Consider the following 16,856-nt stretch of genomic DNA (forward strand, 5'->3'; position numbering starts at 1 on the left):
CATTCTTCTGTTCAGATTCAGGGTTGGCATGTTCTGTAGTGGAACTGTATCAGAAGGAAGAAAGAAAACAGTCTTAAGTATCACCATGATCATCTTAAAATTGAAATCTATGCCATACTAGTCTGTTAATGGGATTGTGCCATAGTAATTAGTGTATTTTTCACAAATGGTAAGCAATGTCCAAGGTTAGTAGACTGGTTTGCTTGAGAAAGGTCATTCCGGAGTCCCTTGTTTTTGTCAGCCAGCTTCCCTTGCGGAGAGCGCTCTAGACTGGTTGCTTTAGAAAGCTCTAGGGTCCCTTGTTTTTGCCACCAAGAACGCTCTTATTATTCGCTAGGATTAAACAATACTTAATGATTCATTAAATCCTAACATGGACAAATATTTCTTATTCCATTTATTTGGGTTGGCTATAAAGATCATATTTCCAGCTTAGTCCCCACTAAAAGGCAATGCTATTTCTGACTGCTTTCATTGTTGTTGCTGTACAAAATGCGAATTGCCCATCTTTTATCTGTGCCCTTATCCCCTTCTTCCTCTTCTTGTTCGTTTACTCTCTCCCTCTCTCTCTCTCTCTCTCTCTCTCTCTGTGCAGGCTATTCAAGGAACCCTTGGTCCAGCATTTGGTGTTTTCCATGACTTCCAAACTTACCGGCAACTTGATGTGAATGATAGCATAAAAATAGTATGCGGCAGAAAAGTTAAGGAGAATGCTTTGTTGACAAGTTTGTAGAGCCCTTTATAAACCCAAAATCAGATCCTCAAAGTAATTGAAGTCTGTCCTCTAGATTAACTATCACGATGTTTGATTTCTGCTGACTGAAAAAAAACTATTCTTGCTTCTCGATTTTGAAGGCAATTTTAAGTCTCCCGTCATAGATCTCTAGTTATTCCACCAGAAACACTCAAGGATTTCGTCGCTCATCTGATCGGGGGAGCTCATCGAAGAAGAACAATCTTCTAGATAAGAGGACGTCGAGTAAGGTTCTGCGCACTCCGGTTCGTAGATCGCGATGTGGGCAGATGATTAGTCTATCTGGGTTGTCGGCATAGAAGTAAGAATCCTTGTATATTTGTCTATATGATTATAGATATTTTGTCCACATATAAATAAGATGCAAGAATTGTTTTATAACGGTTTCTATATGAAATTATGTTTTGATCATGTATGCTTATGATTGATAGTATGATAGATGAATGTATGAGTATAACTTACATTTGCATAATTAGCTAATGGATGTGGTGCTCTGGACTAACTATATTATATTGATTGCCCTGTCATGGGCGGAAAACGTGACACTTATCGATTGTACTACAACGGGCAGAAAACGTGACCATGATTAGTCTACAGCTAAACATAAAACAATTAAAATGAACCTATGTAGACTTTAGGCTAATCTCGTTATTGAAAGGATATAGGGTTCTGGACCTAGATTAGATTGCAGAAAATTTGATAATAAGCTATTGGAATCACTGCTAAAAAATTAATTAGATATTATATGATGTATCACTTTGAGTGGGTATTAATATAGATATTTGATTGTATATATGAAATTTATTTATTTTGAGTATTGCTAATAGTCGGAATATGATTTTGTGATATTCATGTTATTTTAAAATTATATATTATTATGATGGTGCGGGTGTGTGGGGATTCTTACTGGGCTATAAAGCTTGTATCTCTTGTTGCATATTTTTCTTCAGAGTCACAGGACATGTAGATTTTGGATGGGTTGGCATCAAGTTTGAACAACAATTATTAGTTAGTTAGCTAGTTTATTTTTTGATGCCAATGGACAATCAAAATTTTGTATTTGACTATTTAAATTATTTGATTATGTAGAATTAGTAGTGGGATCTTTTTTGGCTATAATATGTTGATTTAAATTTATGGAATTCATTAAAAAAATTGTTTGTCTAGGCCTTGTATGAACTTTAGGGCACCGCTCTAGAGTTCATGTGGCCATGTCACATGGTCGATCTAGATGCCAGGTTCGGAGCATGACATAAGTTATATGAGACCCATGCAAGTGTGTATCCAGTTCCATATCGGTTATTCGTAGGAGAGATGTTGAGTACTTATACAAGATTAACGAATCTAAAAAAATACCTTCCGACTAGCCATTTGGGATGAGGTCCTGAGTTATGACAAATGGTATCAGAGCGGACCTTGACCTATGGCCTATATGGACTGGGGGACACTATAGCACAGGGTTATTAAGACGGACCATGGGCCGATTGTGATGCTTGTGATTAGATTTAAATGGATCTAAACCCTTAGCTTGACAAAGATATTGGGACTTAAATTCATGCAGGCATATATTTAATCCCACATTGATTATTTGTCAGAGAGATCTTGAGTACTTATCTATGATTAAAGAATTTCAAAAAAAAATTTCTTCCGATTAGCCATTTTGAATGAGATCCTGAGTTATGCCAAATAATTTATACATAACCATGCTTAAAAGAAATATAACCGTGTGTAGAGAAATGCATAATTGTGTACCAATCACTGGCCTAACTATGTATGTAGATTATGTATAAGATGCTAGATACGTTAGGGCCTCAATGTGAAATGACAGTTAAACAAAGGACCCTGGGTTAATTGCTCTCACCACGATTAAAAAAAGGTTGTTCCGGTTGGTATTTTGCTATCTTTCTTTTTTATTCCAGTAGAAATGCTATCTATTAGAATTATCTTGGTTGAATGCTTGAAAAAAAAAAACACCAATATACAAACATAGAGTTTCCTCCCACATTGGTGGATAACGAGTGCAAAACTGCAAATGTATCTTGATTTCTTCCTCTAAGTCCTCACAAGTAGGGTTGGATTGGTCCATCGCAACCATAGCTAGATTCAACTAGCTTTAAATCCATGTTTTGGATCAGACTGGAGTTTGTGTTCTTGGAAGATTTTGTGTAACGTTGAACCTCAGTTATAATTTTCACGAGCTTTATCAAACATTTTGATGTTCAGTTGTGTACTGTCAAGACTATTCAGGTCTATACATGACAATTTCTTGTGCAAGCCAATATATGTAATGGTTGCCCGGCACTCCCCTTTGCCTATTGCAAACGGGACATGGAAACTTTTAAAAAATATAAGCACTTTTCTACGTATCATGATTTATCTTATTAGCATGTAGATGGATGAGACGCACCACGAGAATCGGAAATAAATGGTACCCATGAACGAGTTATGCCTGATCATCATGGTAGCCAGATAGCACTTTTCAATTCAACTTTCAAAATTACCATGTTATAACAGCTTATATTGACAGCTACAAAGACTGTAATATCCATGGAACCACATCCTGTACAATTTATATGGAACTTATGTTGTTCTATGTTTACAAAATTATAATTTTATGTATGTTATTTTACTAATACTAGTATACATGTGTGTGTGTGTATATATATGATTTCAAATTATATAATAATCATACTCTTGATGCATATTTAGCAGCTGTTCGGAAAGCTGTGAAGGTTACATATACTAAGAACAAAATGATCAAAAATTGACTGAAATAATGTAAACATCTACATACTACATTTGATTGGACTCCAATAAAGAGATATCCTTTAACTTTTGTTGAGGAAAATATAGAATAAAAAGAGGAATAACTAAAAGAAGACAGATATAATCTGGAAAAAAAAAGAAATAACATTAAAAATAATCCTAAGTGAAAACACTTGTTAACTGAGGATATGTGAAACCAGCCCTAAATAGATTGGAAAAAAACTTTAAAATCTTGATTATTTTTTCATATATATACTTTAGCACAAGTTCGTAGGATTTTGCCCTAATTACACTGATTAAACTTGTTTGCCAAATATACCTTTTCTTGATTTGATCTTTACTCTTCTCAAGAAGATAACAAAAGCATGCTTGCATATTTCTTCATACAAACATCAATATCACCGTCCAAGTTTTACTGTGTTAGCAAAGTGTTGACAGGGTAAGGTTGCAATCTACCCATAGAACATAAAAAATATGCAAATAAGAAAATTAAAATTTTTAAACCAAATTAGCATTTTTAAAATTTCAGCACTCTCTTTCTTATCTTTGGGCACAAAATAATCAATAATTTTCATAGCAAAAAACATTATTAAAACCTACCATGGTAGGAAAGAAGAAAAAGATTTTCAAAAAAATCTAAAAGGACAAATGCTCCATTAAAACTACCAAAGGTAAAAAAAAAAAAAAAAAAAAAAAAGAAGAAGACAAAACGAGATCTATGAAAGTGATGCATTATAAGTTTTAAAAAAAAAGGTAAAAAAAAATGTTCCCATATGCTGTCTCAAAAAAGAAAATATTTGCATGGCTCGGCTATTTGGATGGAGCATGGCCACCCAATAAAGCTAGCGCTCAAGCACGTTCGATCTGTGCAAAAGGTGGCCGGACTGCCCACCAAGCGTTGTCACAGCCGGATTGGAAGTTTTTGCACACGTAACATAACAAAACATGAAACCCCTGCAGGGCATCATACAGCAAGCAGCCGTTAATGGAACCCCAAGAGAAAGAAAAAATACCAAGAAAGGAACGACGCGTAGAGGTCGACGGCGAAGAAGAAGGTGGGCGACGCCGCGACGGTGGCAGCCTACCTCCTCGTCCTATTTATTGAAGATTTTCGGACTTGGCTTTGGTGTCTAGGGTTTCGGGCAGCAGACGGGCAACAGCCGGGCAGCTGTCACCTGCTGCCCGCCGCAATAAAAAAAACCATATATAGCTGGGTTAGATTCTTCGATTTGGCACCGGACGCATCGTTTCGAGCAATGCCCTACAACTAGAGCTGATCAAAATTCGGGCCGAACCGGGCTCTACAGCAGAAATTAGATCCGATGGTTATTCTCAGACTCGGCCCGACCCAACTGTCGGGCTTAAATTTCTGTCCAGGCCCGACTCAACTTTATAAAGTTGGTTCCAGATCTGACCCAGTAGGTCCAATTATTTTTTTTGTTTGAAATTTGTAAATGGGCCAGAATGGCCCAACAGCTTAATGGGTTCTTTAAAATTGGATGTATTTTTCTACCTTTATACATAAAACACGGGCCGGATAGGGCCATTTTTAAAAGTTCTCAGGCCCGGTCCTGTCCGGCCATGTTTTATAGGGAAGAAGAGAGAAGAAAGAGAGAGAAAAAAAAAAAAAAAAAATAAGGAGAATGAGGAGGCGGCTAGAAATAGTGCTTTACATATTTAAAATTGGGTGTGTGAATAAAAGCTTTACGGTACGGAAACGGCGCGGTTTTTTTTTGTTTCTTTTAGTTCCTCCCGCCAATGTCATTCCCGCCGCTTCGACTGTGCCTTCAATGTACGGGTTTTTCTGCCCCAAATTCTTCTCACTGAAAACACTAACCCTAGAGAGAACCGGGCGGAAAAGCTTTTTGTCATAGAAGAGAGAAGAGGAGAAGGGAGAGTGAGAGAGATGTTCTATTCTCATACGTTTCTGGCGAGGAAGAGCCCTCTGGGGACGGTATGGATCGCGGCGCACCTGGAGCGGAGGATCAAGAAGCCTCAGATCGACGTAATCGATATTCCGTCCTACGCTGGTGGGTAAATCTGCTCTTATTTTCCGTATTATTGGGGTTTGTAGTTTGTACTCTCTTGATCTGTAGTAAAGGAACTCCCTTTTGTTCTTCTTGGGTTTTTGATATCTACTTTCTTGGGCAGTTCCCCATTTCTTTAATTTTTGTAGTTATATTTGATTTTTTTTGTGATCTATCTCTGTTGGTGCTAATTTTTTTGCTTTGAGCACTGAATTTTATGAAGTGGACAATGTTATAGAAAAAAAAAAGGTGTTTTGAATCAATCTTCTGCATAGCATGAACCCAAAATATAATTTTAAAATATTTTTATTTCACAAAGAGTACGAGTCAGGTTTATTCTTTCTTTCTCTCTCATGGTTAATCCGAGGCTGTAGTCAGTTATATGTTTTAATGTGCTGTATTGTGGATTTTGGCATCAGTTGATGGTGTTACCAGACTTTGATTGGTTTCTTTCTTACTTGTGAGTGGCTGATACTATGCCGTAATCAGTTCCTTATGTTGATTTGTTTGGGATTTGGCGTGTGATTTCCATAGAATTCATCATGTTTCCCGAAGTCCCCATTGCTCTGAGATTGTCGGGGCACCTTCTGCTGGGTCTTGTCCGGATATACTCGTGGAAAGTCAACTACCTCTTCCAGGATTGCAACAGGATGCTGACTGATATAAGGATGGCATTTGCCTCGATACAAGTCAATCTGCCAGCAGAAGCAGATCGAGCACCATTTGAGTCTGTGACATTGCCAGAAACATTTGAGCTTGATGCTTTGGAGTTGGATGACTCGATCTATCAGACAGAGTATGGATTCTTCCGTGCCCATCTTAAATTATTGGAAGCCTATCAGTCCCTTTTGTTTTTAACTACGTTGATTTTTTTTAATGCTTTTCGACAGTAGCCTGGATGACCACCGTAAAACATATGAGGAAATTACTATGACAGGTTTTCAATTGATTTCAATTTTATTTTGGAGTAACTGAAGCATGTAACTACCAAAATTTTGTTTACATTGAATTTTTTATGTTTGCAGATGAAACCCCAGGTGGAAGAGAACAGTACATAAGATTTTTCATCAATGAGGTCTCAATTTGTTTAGCTATTATTCTATCTGTTTGCTATTCTCCCACTATTCAAACTGAAATGCTTGCTTTCCTATTTGGTTTTGTCTAGTTCAGGATGACAGGACGGATTCATCGACTCAGCTAGAGATGCCTACTCCTGGTGCAGGACCAATGGAAGAAGAGTATGCTCTCCATATCACAAGTTTTTTCTTCAAACTACTTTGTTAAACTTTATTAAATAATTTATTTCCTTGCAGTGTGTTGCCTCCATTTGAGGGCGGCTTCGAAGCAATTCTTACTCCTGATGTGAATGCTGGAGGTGCTAGAGACCCTGGTCCAAGCAACCAGACAGAAGGCTCTTTTCAGAGTTTTAATGAGAGTCATTTTGTTCAAGAGTTTCCAGATATTGAGACCATGCGTAAAGCTGAGCGCAATTTTGAGCCTGGAAACATTCCAGAGTTGGATGATACGGACAATGACATTGGTGGACTGCTTGAAGGTTCTGTTCCCATGATGAACAGAAATCTTTCTCCAATATTGGAACATGTATTGGTCTCTGGAGGGGAATTCTTGCCCTCACCTTCACGCGCTAAAGCACCAACAGTTGCATCTGCGGATGATCTTGATATTCAAAACATGGGACTTTCTTTGGGTCGGTTCTTGCATTCTCTTAACTTATATGATAATACTATGAGTCTGTCATCTCTTATGTTTTATGCTAAATTCCGTTCTTTTTGTCACCTTGATTTGTTAATGATATAGGGCAACCATTACCTGACTTGGAGCTTCAACCGTCTCCTCCTGTCAATGGGCAAAAGGCAAAGAAGAGAAAGAAAAAGCAGTACTTTGATGAGTCTCTCGTGTTGACTAATGTGTAAGTGTTTCAATTAAGTGATTTTGATACAATCTTCTGTCATATTCTGAGGAGTTCATAGATAAGTCTCATTAGAATATTCAGAAATTTGATGTCATTAAAATTTTGATCAGCTTGCTGCACTTTTTTTGAACCTTTCCCAAGCAAATTTATGTAAAGATTGATTTTTTTGCATTTTTTGGTAATCTTTTCCCTATTATCAACCTATATCCACTAATTTGTTTTGATTATAATTAGATGAGTATGAGATATGCTGACTTGTATAAAGGAGAATAGTTGGATATTGAGAGTATACAATACATGTAATATTGCAACTCCTTATTGTCATGTTTGTTGAGGTTAGACCCAATAATAGTTATGATGAATGTGGTGAGCAGATGGATTGAAGGAGGCATGAAATAGTCCTGGTCAGTTTTGGTATGTGGTAGCTTGTTTGGCAAGTAATTTAGTTGGCCTTGCTTTTGTTTTGGGCTCTTTTTATGGGGCATTTACACCCAAGTCCTAAAATGTATATTTTGTTGTTAAATCTAGAAAGATAATATCCAGTGCTTCATTAGGAGAGAGTTTTTTTTTTTTTTGGTATTTTTGCCTTTTAAATTTAGTTTCACTCTTCCCTTGTTTTTGAAGTGTATTTTTTCGCTTTAGCTGGCCACATTGCCATGGATGGGCATGAAATATCACATAAAGAAGAACTGATAGGATCTACTCTCATCTCTGATGGAAGTTTGTTTGGTTGTGAGTTAGAAGAAAAAAGATGGGGTTTTCAAGTTTGACTCTTCTCTTGGTCTGGAAGTGTGTTTCTAAGTTTCAGCTGGCCATATGATCATTTATATGGTACATAATGGTTGCATAAAAGCCACGGAACAGCTGCTAAGTTTCATCATTACCAGAGGTCTTTCAAACCATCTCCATGATTTTGGAAAACATTTGTTTGGTTTATAGAGGATAATCATCAAGGTTATGGTCTTCCTCTTTCCCTTTAATTCTCCTCTTCAAAGGTTTAAAGATAGAAATTGGAAAGAGATTGACATGGCTCCATATCTATGCTGACAATAATATAGAACAGGTAATTGTTATAGACTTATGCTGTCCTTATCGATCCATATGCCCACGTTTCACCTTGTGGAAGGACACTAAAAATTTTCAAAGTTTTCCCAAGATTTTCAAGATTATTTAATAACTAATAAATCATGAGCGCTCATCTGAATCTTTATTGCAAGGTGAGGCTTTTGAAGAAAGAGACGTCCTTAATTAAGTAAATGAGAAAAACATATGGGACTTGTTTAACATCACGTTGTTGTTGATTTTACAAATCACCAAGTTTAGCTATAATCTGATTAAGATCTTCATGTTGACAAATTCAATACTCATTGTTATCTTCATGTGCCATCCTCAATGATAGACATACATGGACTCTATTGACCTATCTTCATGTTACATTTCACCTGTTGATTTTTTTTTGTTATTACTTGGAGTTGAGGATTTAGTGAGCCCAGGTGAATGCCAAAAATTGAGGATCAGCTTTACTTAGTAACTGTACACTAGAAATCTTATTGAAAAATATCAATTTTCATGTCAAATGGGTCATTTACCTTGTAGATAACTGTTATTCTATACACACATGGCTGCTTTAATAAAGCTGATAAGGAGCCTTACAAGCTTTGTGTTCTAAGTTTTTTGGATTAATAGTTAAGTCTGAGTATGTGATAAAATGAGCATATTTGGAGCCCAGCTATATATTTTTATGTTCTTTGGTGACCAACAGTTGGCACTTATTTTTTGTGAGGTTATCTCGTGTGCTGTATCTTCCATTGCATCAAGTGCATGTTAGGATTTGTTAGAATAATGCTTGTCACGTATGGTAAAATTTATATTTTTTGAAATTAAGAACATAAATATGGTAGAATAATTAGTACAATGACCTTGTTTTCAGTGACATTTCCATACATACTGAGGCACTTATTCTTTTACTGTAATATAAGTGAATTTAGTAACAATAACCCTGTTCTTTGTTCAGTTGTATGTCTAATGGTTTTAGATTTTTTGCAGTTGCAGTTTCATGAATTTTCTTGGTCGATATTTGTTATATAGGGACATGAAAAGGCAGCTTGAAGACACTAATAAGTTAGTATGCAAGCGAAGGAAACTCCCTTGCTCAGCTCTGGACACGTGGAGGCTTCGCAGAACCTTACGAAATGAACACATTTTTCATGAGCCTTTGCTCTCTGGTGAGCTAATTCTCCCCTTCTGTTATCACATATTTGCCTCCTCTTGCATTTTGCTGTAAGAAAATGTTTCATGGAGTGGAAACTTGTTTATCTGCAGGGATTTGTACTGATCTCCAGGAAGCTTTTGAGAAAATTCTTCCTCAAAAGTTTCCTCATGCAGATTCTGCTCCCATGGATGCTTCTCCTGGGCTCATGCATCCATCATCTCCAGTTGCCAGGCCTGACACTGATATGGAACCTGAGCGGCCCCGGTTTGGCAGCCCCACTGGGGGAAATCTACCTGACAGAGTGCCATCTCCATCAGAGAGGGAAGAGATGACTCCCTTTGACACTGGTAATGTAGGCTCAGTGTCTGATGCTGGAAGGACCTTTGAGACAGAGGTACTGCCCACATTTGAGATTCCTGCCTTGTCTGAACCAGCTAGTTCTCAGCCTGAAACTTCTTTCTTCCGCTTAGAGGAAGAATGGGTCCTTAATGATACAAATCCTCCAGAAATTCCTGGCCTGCTAGATTCTGCTGATGGACAAGTAAGAGCACTAGTTTTTTGCAGCAATGTCCAATGATCTTCTTCTCTTTCCATCCTTTAGGTGTAGCACGGGATAATGCTGGTGATAGATACAAGTATATAGTTAGGCATGAATGACTATGTTTTTTACCCACGAAGCGCTTTTTCTCTTGTAGGACTTGAATTTTCTGGAAGCAAGTAATGTGTCATCTGGTAAGCGTTAAGTTGTGGCTATATTGGACTTTGTTATTTTGGATGTCATTGGTGATGCTTAGTGGGTGCTTTGCTTGCTTGATGGTGAATTGGTGATGGTTGTTAGTATCGATACCTTCCAACTTTTAGAATCCTGACTAGATATATTCTTTTTTCCACAGGTTATAGAACAACTGAAGTTGAAAATATGTCTGCTAGGACTAGGTAAAAGATCATTTATGGTGCTCTAATGAATTGAGCATTCTTTATTTCCCCTACAGATCACGTGTTAATGATAATTTTGTTGGGTTCAGAGCAGTGGCGCAATATTTGAAGGAACGTTCACCTTCAACTAAGAGTTCAATAGACGGGTCAGGAAATGTAAGTTTGAATGAGATATTAGAAGGGAAGACAAGGAAGCAATGCGCAAGGATGTTCTTTGAAACTATGGTAAAATGTTAACAGATCTTGCATTTTAATTTCTGTAAGTCTGCAGTAGCCTGTAGCCTTGGATTAATATCTCTCCCTGTATATACATACACTTCTGTGCATCTGCTTATGCATGTGTATTTACATGTGAATGTATCATGATGCATGGATTCATATCTTGTGTTATTACTTTTAGTTCTTTGTAGGTTCTGTACATGGTATATATGTCTATTAGCAAGATTGATGTGGTATTGGATTTATCAGATGCCACTACGTATATAGTTTGTTTACTTACCTGCAGCAGCATATTGGCGGACTTGAGCATTTCCCTCTTGCTTCTTAGAAATTATGTTCTACTTGCAGGTGTTGAAGAGCTATGGGCTTATTGATGTGCAACAGGAAGAAGCTTATGCTGATATTCTAATTTCTCCTACGCCTGCGCTCTCAACAGCCAAATTCTGAACCAATCTCTTTGAGTGTTTTGCCTGGCCTTACCATATAAAGGTAAAAACATTTGCTTATCAGCAGCTTAATAATTAACATCTTTTAATATCAACTATGCCCCATTTCAATCACAGCCTGGCTGATTATTGTTTTATTCTTTGTTGGAAATTCGAAAATAAACTTAGCCCAAGCTTTTCCTCGTTGATAACATTTAACATGACATAACAAATTGTGTAATTGGGATTCAAATTTGAGAGAAACTTAGTTAAAGCCTTTTCCCCTTAATAACTGGTCATATTGCAATATGATGCAGTCTTCACCACAGAAATTGTAATTATATCATTAGACGAGTCAGGAGAAAAGCAAGTCCATCCTTATCCCTGTAGCTAAGGATTTTATCTCTGCAAGTACATCGATGGAAATGCAATATTTTGAGGGGGGATTGTTATTGTTTTCACCGTATGTTCGACTGAATCCTGTGTTCAATAACTAAAGTAATGGCTGGTTTGCTTTGATAAGACTGACACCATTGCCTATGAATTGCAGCTTGGATTGTTGCCATCCACCAGCGAATACATTGGTCATAGGTCCAAAGGGTTATTAACTTAATGATGTTGATTTCAGCTATGCTTCTTGTGTATATTACAGCCTGTCTTCAGTGTTTATGGGTAACCATTGTAATTATCATTTAATTATGCTATCTCATCAGCATGTGGAAGTTGGAATGTAATAGTCACCTCAGGTGAAAAAGTTTGGTACTAACTAATTTTGGTGTAAATTAAATTTTGAAATTTGTGTTCTGTTGAAATGAATCATAAATGATAAGATTAGGGTCTATTCTTTTCTTAAAAAAAGTAAAGAAAAATGAGTAGTTTAAAAAGACACTAAAATGAATAGAGAAAGTAGCCCAAGCCTAAGTAATGTGGGCCTGGCTGCATATAAGCCTCCAAAGCTTAACAGGTTAACATACAAGCTTATAGGATGCATTTAACCAATCCAGACCAAATCCGTTCTTTCAGAGCATCTAGGCATATGGTGAATCCTTGGCATATAGTGAATCCCAAGATTCTTGTATTGAGCTGCAAACTCTTTTCTCTGCGAGCTGCTGAAATGAACCGAACGCAGTCATAATACTTTCTAACGTGCTTGCCAAATTGTTGTGAAGAGCATGGGAAAGAACTAATCTTCACTTCTGAGCTTAGATTCTAAATAAGTGTTCTGTTGAAAGTTTCACAATGGTATCTGATAGACAAAGTTGAAGCCGTTAGGTATCTTCATGAAGTGAGGCCCGTTCGACATCATCGCCTCCTGCTTCAACTGCTTCTGAGACCCCATTTTTCATGAAGACATAAGCAGGAAGAATAACAGAATGTTGATTGCTCTTAGGCACCAGATACAACAAAGCAAGTGGCACCACTCTTAACAAGCTACGGATCAAGATGGCAACCCAGAGATTGCTAAATTCTGATCGAGAAACCTTTAAGACTTGAAGGAGTAAGCCACCACCCCATGACGATGCGAGCATGCCGGCATGATCGATCGACATAAGCAAAGCAAAGAAGGTGCCTTCAATTCCACAGGGACATAGCTTGGAGCTGAGCACAAGGAGAGGCATCCATTTGATGCGCCCAATCATCTGAGAAACACTCTCATCAAACACAGCAAATAGATGGTTCGGCATGCCAAACTTCAAGTTCAGACGTAGCACCAAAACTAAATCCAGCATTCCTGTGAAACTTGAAAGTAATTGGCTCCAAAAGAGCAACCCATGGAAGGAATAATCCTTTAGAAAGTTTTGGTAGAGCAAGACACCAAGCAGTGAACCCACGGAGCCGATGGAATAAATGAAGCTAATGGTTCCCTGCATCAAAAGGTAATGTTACAGGCTTGAGATAGGAATTGTGACTCTAGAGTTTGAAACTTGCCTGAGAGAAGGATGGGCCAGATTCTGAATCTGTGTACCAATAGAACATTCCTTCTTGGATGTTCAGGTTCAAAGCAAGTGATGTGAACATGTAGACGCATGGCCGCCAAACTTCAGAACATTTTAATGTTGCCCACACGGTGCGATTTGCTTGCAGTAGCTTCTGATAAATCTGATGACAAGAAGTTTGGAATGTGCTGAGTAGCAAAATGAAATCAATGGAGGATCATGAAGGCTAATTATACCGGTCTTACTTGTCTATACGCAAAATTAGGCACATGTAGTTCTTTCAGCACCATTCCGACTGACAGTACCAATGCAGCTGGGATGCTCAACAAGCCAAGAACCCCCTTTAAGTATGTAATAACCAAAAAAACTGTTAGAATAAAATAAGTAAAAATAAAGTGCAGGGAGTCTAATTTATTAAAAGATTAAAAGAAAAGCAAGGACAAGTTATAATTGATGGCTAATAGACGCCCTAATTTTGTATTGTCGGGCTATTACACACAACCAAAGAAACAAATAGAGGAAGTTACCGGTAAAGGGTTTTGAATGTGCGGTAGTTTTGTGGTAAAAGGAAGAAGATTAGGGTTAGAAATTGGTATTTTCTAAGTGAAGAAAGTGTGTTTAGTATGAATAACTTAGACAAGAACTTGGAAATAATATGGGCACGTGCAACAAAGATCCATGGAGATTTGATCAAGAGACGATAGAAAATTGTCGTGAGATGATAAAGAAATCGAAGCGGAAGAAGACCTAAAATAATATGAATGAGAGTCGTCAGAGAAGAAATTCAAATAATAATGACAATAATAGCAGATATATAGTTATTAATTTTATGTACTAGTAGAGGATTTATGAGCTAACACTGGAAAGTTGGAATAAAGTTGGTTGGTTATCCTTATAGTTAAGGTAATCAGAAAAGGATGCCTCACAAGTATCAACTTGTAATTATTTATATCCATGGAAGACTTGAAAAGGTAGATGCCCACATTTATATCAATATGCTTCTATAGTAGTAAAGAGATCCTCAAGATCACATATACATTTTTAGTTTAGTAAATGCTCAGATGCTAACCTTAGAACCTATGGCATGCATAAGTAGGCCACTTATAGAGAACCCAATAAGACCTCCAATAGATGAACTAAACCCACACAAGCTTTGCATATCAGCAGCCAATGAAGGGTGATTTATGCTATTTTGTGCAACACAAGCATCAATAGTCACATCTGCTATGGCCACTCCTGCACTCCCTGCAGTCAGCAACAACAAACCAAGCACCGTGCACATCCCATTTTGCAACCACATTATAAGCATTGAGATGGCTCCCAAAAGACCTGAATTTAGAGATACAGAAGTTTTCAGATTTTTTTCCCTCTGGAGAGAAAGATGACAAATGAAACTATAAACACAGTTACAGGAAATAAAAGAAGATGAAGGTAGACATCTAGGAGATAGATATATAATCTTGCATGAAAACAAAGAAGAGAAAAATGATTTAGGTATTCTTTATTGTTTTTTTTTTAAAAAAAGATTAAGAATACATGACCAAAAGAAAAAAATATGAGAGAACAGAGGGACCACAATTGCACTGAACTGCTAGAAAGCTTGCTTCACATAAAATGTTATGCTTAACTTAGACTTGGTCAACTCTGTCTCGCATCTAGGATAATAAGGGTGCAGATAGATGAATTAAAGTGAAAAAATATGACCTGTTCTGAATTGTTTCCATTTGGATTAAGTATAAGCTATTAAAAAGAAATAAAGAAAGAAAATCTGTTGATGCTATATATTAGACTATTGCCAAACAAAGTACAAATCTGCTCAATTCTGCCGTAAAAAACACATCAGGGAAAAATAATGAGGCTAGATAAAATCCAAATAAATCAAACCAACCCAACTCAAAACATCAAATCTCTAGTTGGATTACATATTGGCTGAAAATCTTAACAAAAGTTTGGGTCATGCATAAACCCAGTCGAGACCTGATTGCCACTTTAGGCCCACAGTACTTCATTTATTTAGCTTCATTTCATAGTCTATTTGACATAATATAATGAGAAATAAATAGAGACATGATCCAACTGAACTAACTGCAAGGTCTAGGATATGGGATGAAGCTTGCCTGCTAAAATAAAGTAAGGCCTTCTCTTATAACCAGCCACTGGGAGAATATCAGTGAGAAGGCCCCACAAAGGCTTCACAATCCATGGAAGTGAGGTGATCCCCTGGTACACCTGGGCCGCCGAGGGCTGCGCCTGCTGAACATCCTTCCAGTAGTAGTCCGAGGCCACCCGGAAGATGGCGCCGCCCAGGCCTTGGCTGATCCCGTTCACAGCGACAATGCCGTACACGAAGCTCCAGTGCATCTCCTTTGCAAGCATTCGGAACCAATGCACAGGGGAGCTGAGAGATACCTGAAGCGAATTCTGAGGTAATTCCTTCTCCCTCAGCAAGGTCTCCTTGTTTTCGGAGACTGGAGAGGATGGCAGAGGTTCCATTCTGAGCCTAGAGTCTCTTGAACTGGTTTTTCTTTTTTTTCCTTTTTTTTTCGGGCTTTGGTCTCACGAAGGTTGATTTTCTCGTGCTAAAAGATGGGATTTTTTCATGGAATCCTGAAAAGGATTCCTCTATGCTGGACTTAGAATGGTCGTATTCTGTGTCAAGTGGAGAAACTTTTCATGGATCTCTGAATTGGATTCCTCTGTTTGGGCCTCAGAAAGATAGAATTTCTTCACAAGGAGGGACTTTGAATGGATTTTCTCTGTTTTGGCCTCAGAATGGTTTGAGTTTTGAGTCAAGAGGTGGGATTTTTCATGAGTGCTCGAAAGAGGTTGCTCCGTTGGGCTCCATCCAACCAAAAGCACAAGAGTTTGGTGGAAAGAAGGGATTTTTTAATCAAAGATATCAATTTGAAAGCAAGGAACGCTAAAGAAATCATACTCTTCACACAAGGACTGAATTCTATGAGACGAGGAGGGGTTTTGTAGTGGGTTTCAGTGCGACTTCTTTAAACCCATTTCCATGCAGAGAGAGGGACGATATCGCTTAGAATCTTCGAGGAAATGCTGCAGGGAATCAAAAGGAAAGGAGGAAGAAGGTGGCATTCTGGTGAACAGTTTTGTCCGTTGGAAGCTCAGCTCGGTAACATGCAAAATGTGGAGCATATTTTTGGCACTTGTGCTCTGTTTGGTACAGCCTAGGGTTATATACTGGTGAACTTCATGTGGAGCAAGGGGATCAATCTCGGCCATTTGTTTAGTGCAGAGCTCTTGGGATGGTACACTGATGAAATTTTTAATACCAAGAGTTATTTTGGGCTCAACAAAATTGGAGGTTTTCTTTCTGTCACGCTCCAAATCCGGAATATAACATGACGAAGGGTACAATCCACAATAATATGAAACCAAACATTTTATTTAACTTTCAAATTTATCTTAAACAAAATATAATAAATAAAAATTTAATTTTATTATCTATTAAATAGAACTAATACTGGTTCAGAGCAACTTAATTCAAGCATAAATACCAAACCAATAATTTTCAATATTCAAAAAGTAATTAACTATAAATTTATAGTCAATTTAAAATACTAAAATTTTTCTACAAACTCGTTATGTTTGCTAGTGCGAACTTCAAGCTTGGACCCTCCTTT

At 37.5% G+C, this 16,856-nt stretch overlaps 2 protein-coding genes across 4 annotated transcripts; one reads left to right on the plus strand and one right to left on the minus strand.

Annotated features, from left to right (window-relative positions):
- Positions 1-5,295: 5,295 nt before the first annotated feature.
- Positions 5,296-12,084, plus strand: LOC103707258 (sister chromatid cohesion 1 protein 3-like). 3 transcript variants are annotated; one of them, XR_005514942.1, is made up of 14 exons: positions 5,296-5,550; positions 6,082-6,343; positions 6,438-6,484; positions 6,573-6,622; positions 6,718-6,785; positions 6,861-7,255; positions 7,366-7,477; positions 9,569-9,705; positions 9,803-10,233; positions 10,388-10,424; positions 10,586-10,628; positions 10,723-10,853; positions 11,196-11,336; positions 11,823-12,084. XR_005514942.1 is itself a non-coding variant. In XM_008791675.2 (14 exons), exons 1-13 carry the CDS (start codon positions 5,427-5,429, stop codon positions 11,292-11,294), a joined length of 1,941 nt encoding a protein of 646 aa, XP_008789897.1. In that variant the 5' UTR covers positions 5,296-5,426; the 3' UTR covers positions 11,295-11,336; positions 11,823-12,084. The 3 variants fall into 3 exon arrangements, 2 of the variants coding, with proteins under 2 accessions (XP_008789897.1, XP_038989786.1); XM_008791675.2 differs by having other exon boundaries at positions 10,718-10,853; XM_039133858.1 differs by having other exon boundaries at positions 6,441-6,484; positions 10,718-10,853.
- A 64-nt stretch (positions 12,085-12,148) lies between these two features.
- On the minus strand, positions 12,149-15,702 carry LOC103707256 (probable folate-biopterin transporter 2). The gene is made up of 5 exons (XM_039133994.1): positions 15,327-15,702; positions 14,279-14,538; positions 13,455-13,550; positions 13,202-13,372; positions 12,149-13,137 (listed from the first exon to the last, which is right to left on the minus strand). The coding sequence occupies exons 1-5, from the start codon at positions 15,700-15,702 to the stop codon at positions 12,541-12,543; spliced, it is 1,500 nt and encodes a 499-aa protein (XP_038989922.1). The 3' UTR covers positions 12,149-12,540.
- Between the last annotated feature and the right edge of the window lie 1,154 nt (positions 15,703-16,856).

Source organism: Phoenix dactylifera, chromosome 14, assembly GCF_009389715.1.
Source record: "Phoenix dactylifera cultivar Barhee BC4 chromosome 14, palm_55x_up_171113_PBpolish2nd_filt_p, whole genome shotgun sequence".
Taxonomy (NCBI): Eukaryota; Viridiplantae; Streptophyta; class Magnoliopsida; order Arecales; family Arecaceae; genus Phoenix; species Phoenix dactylifera.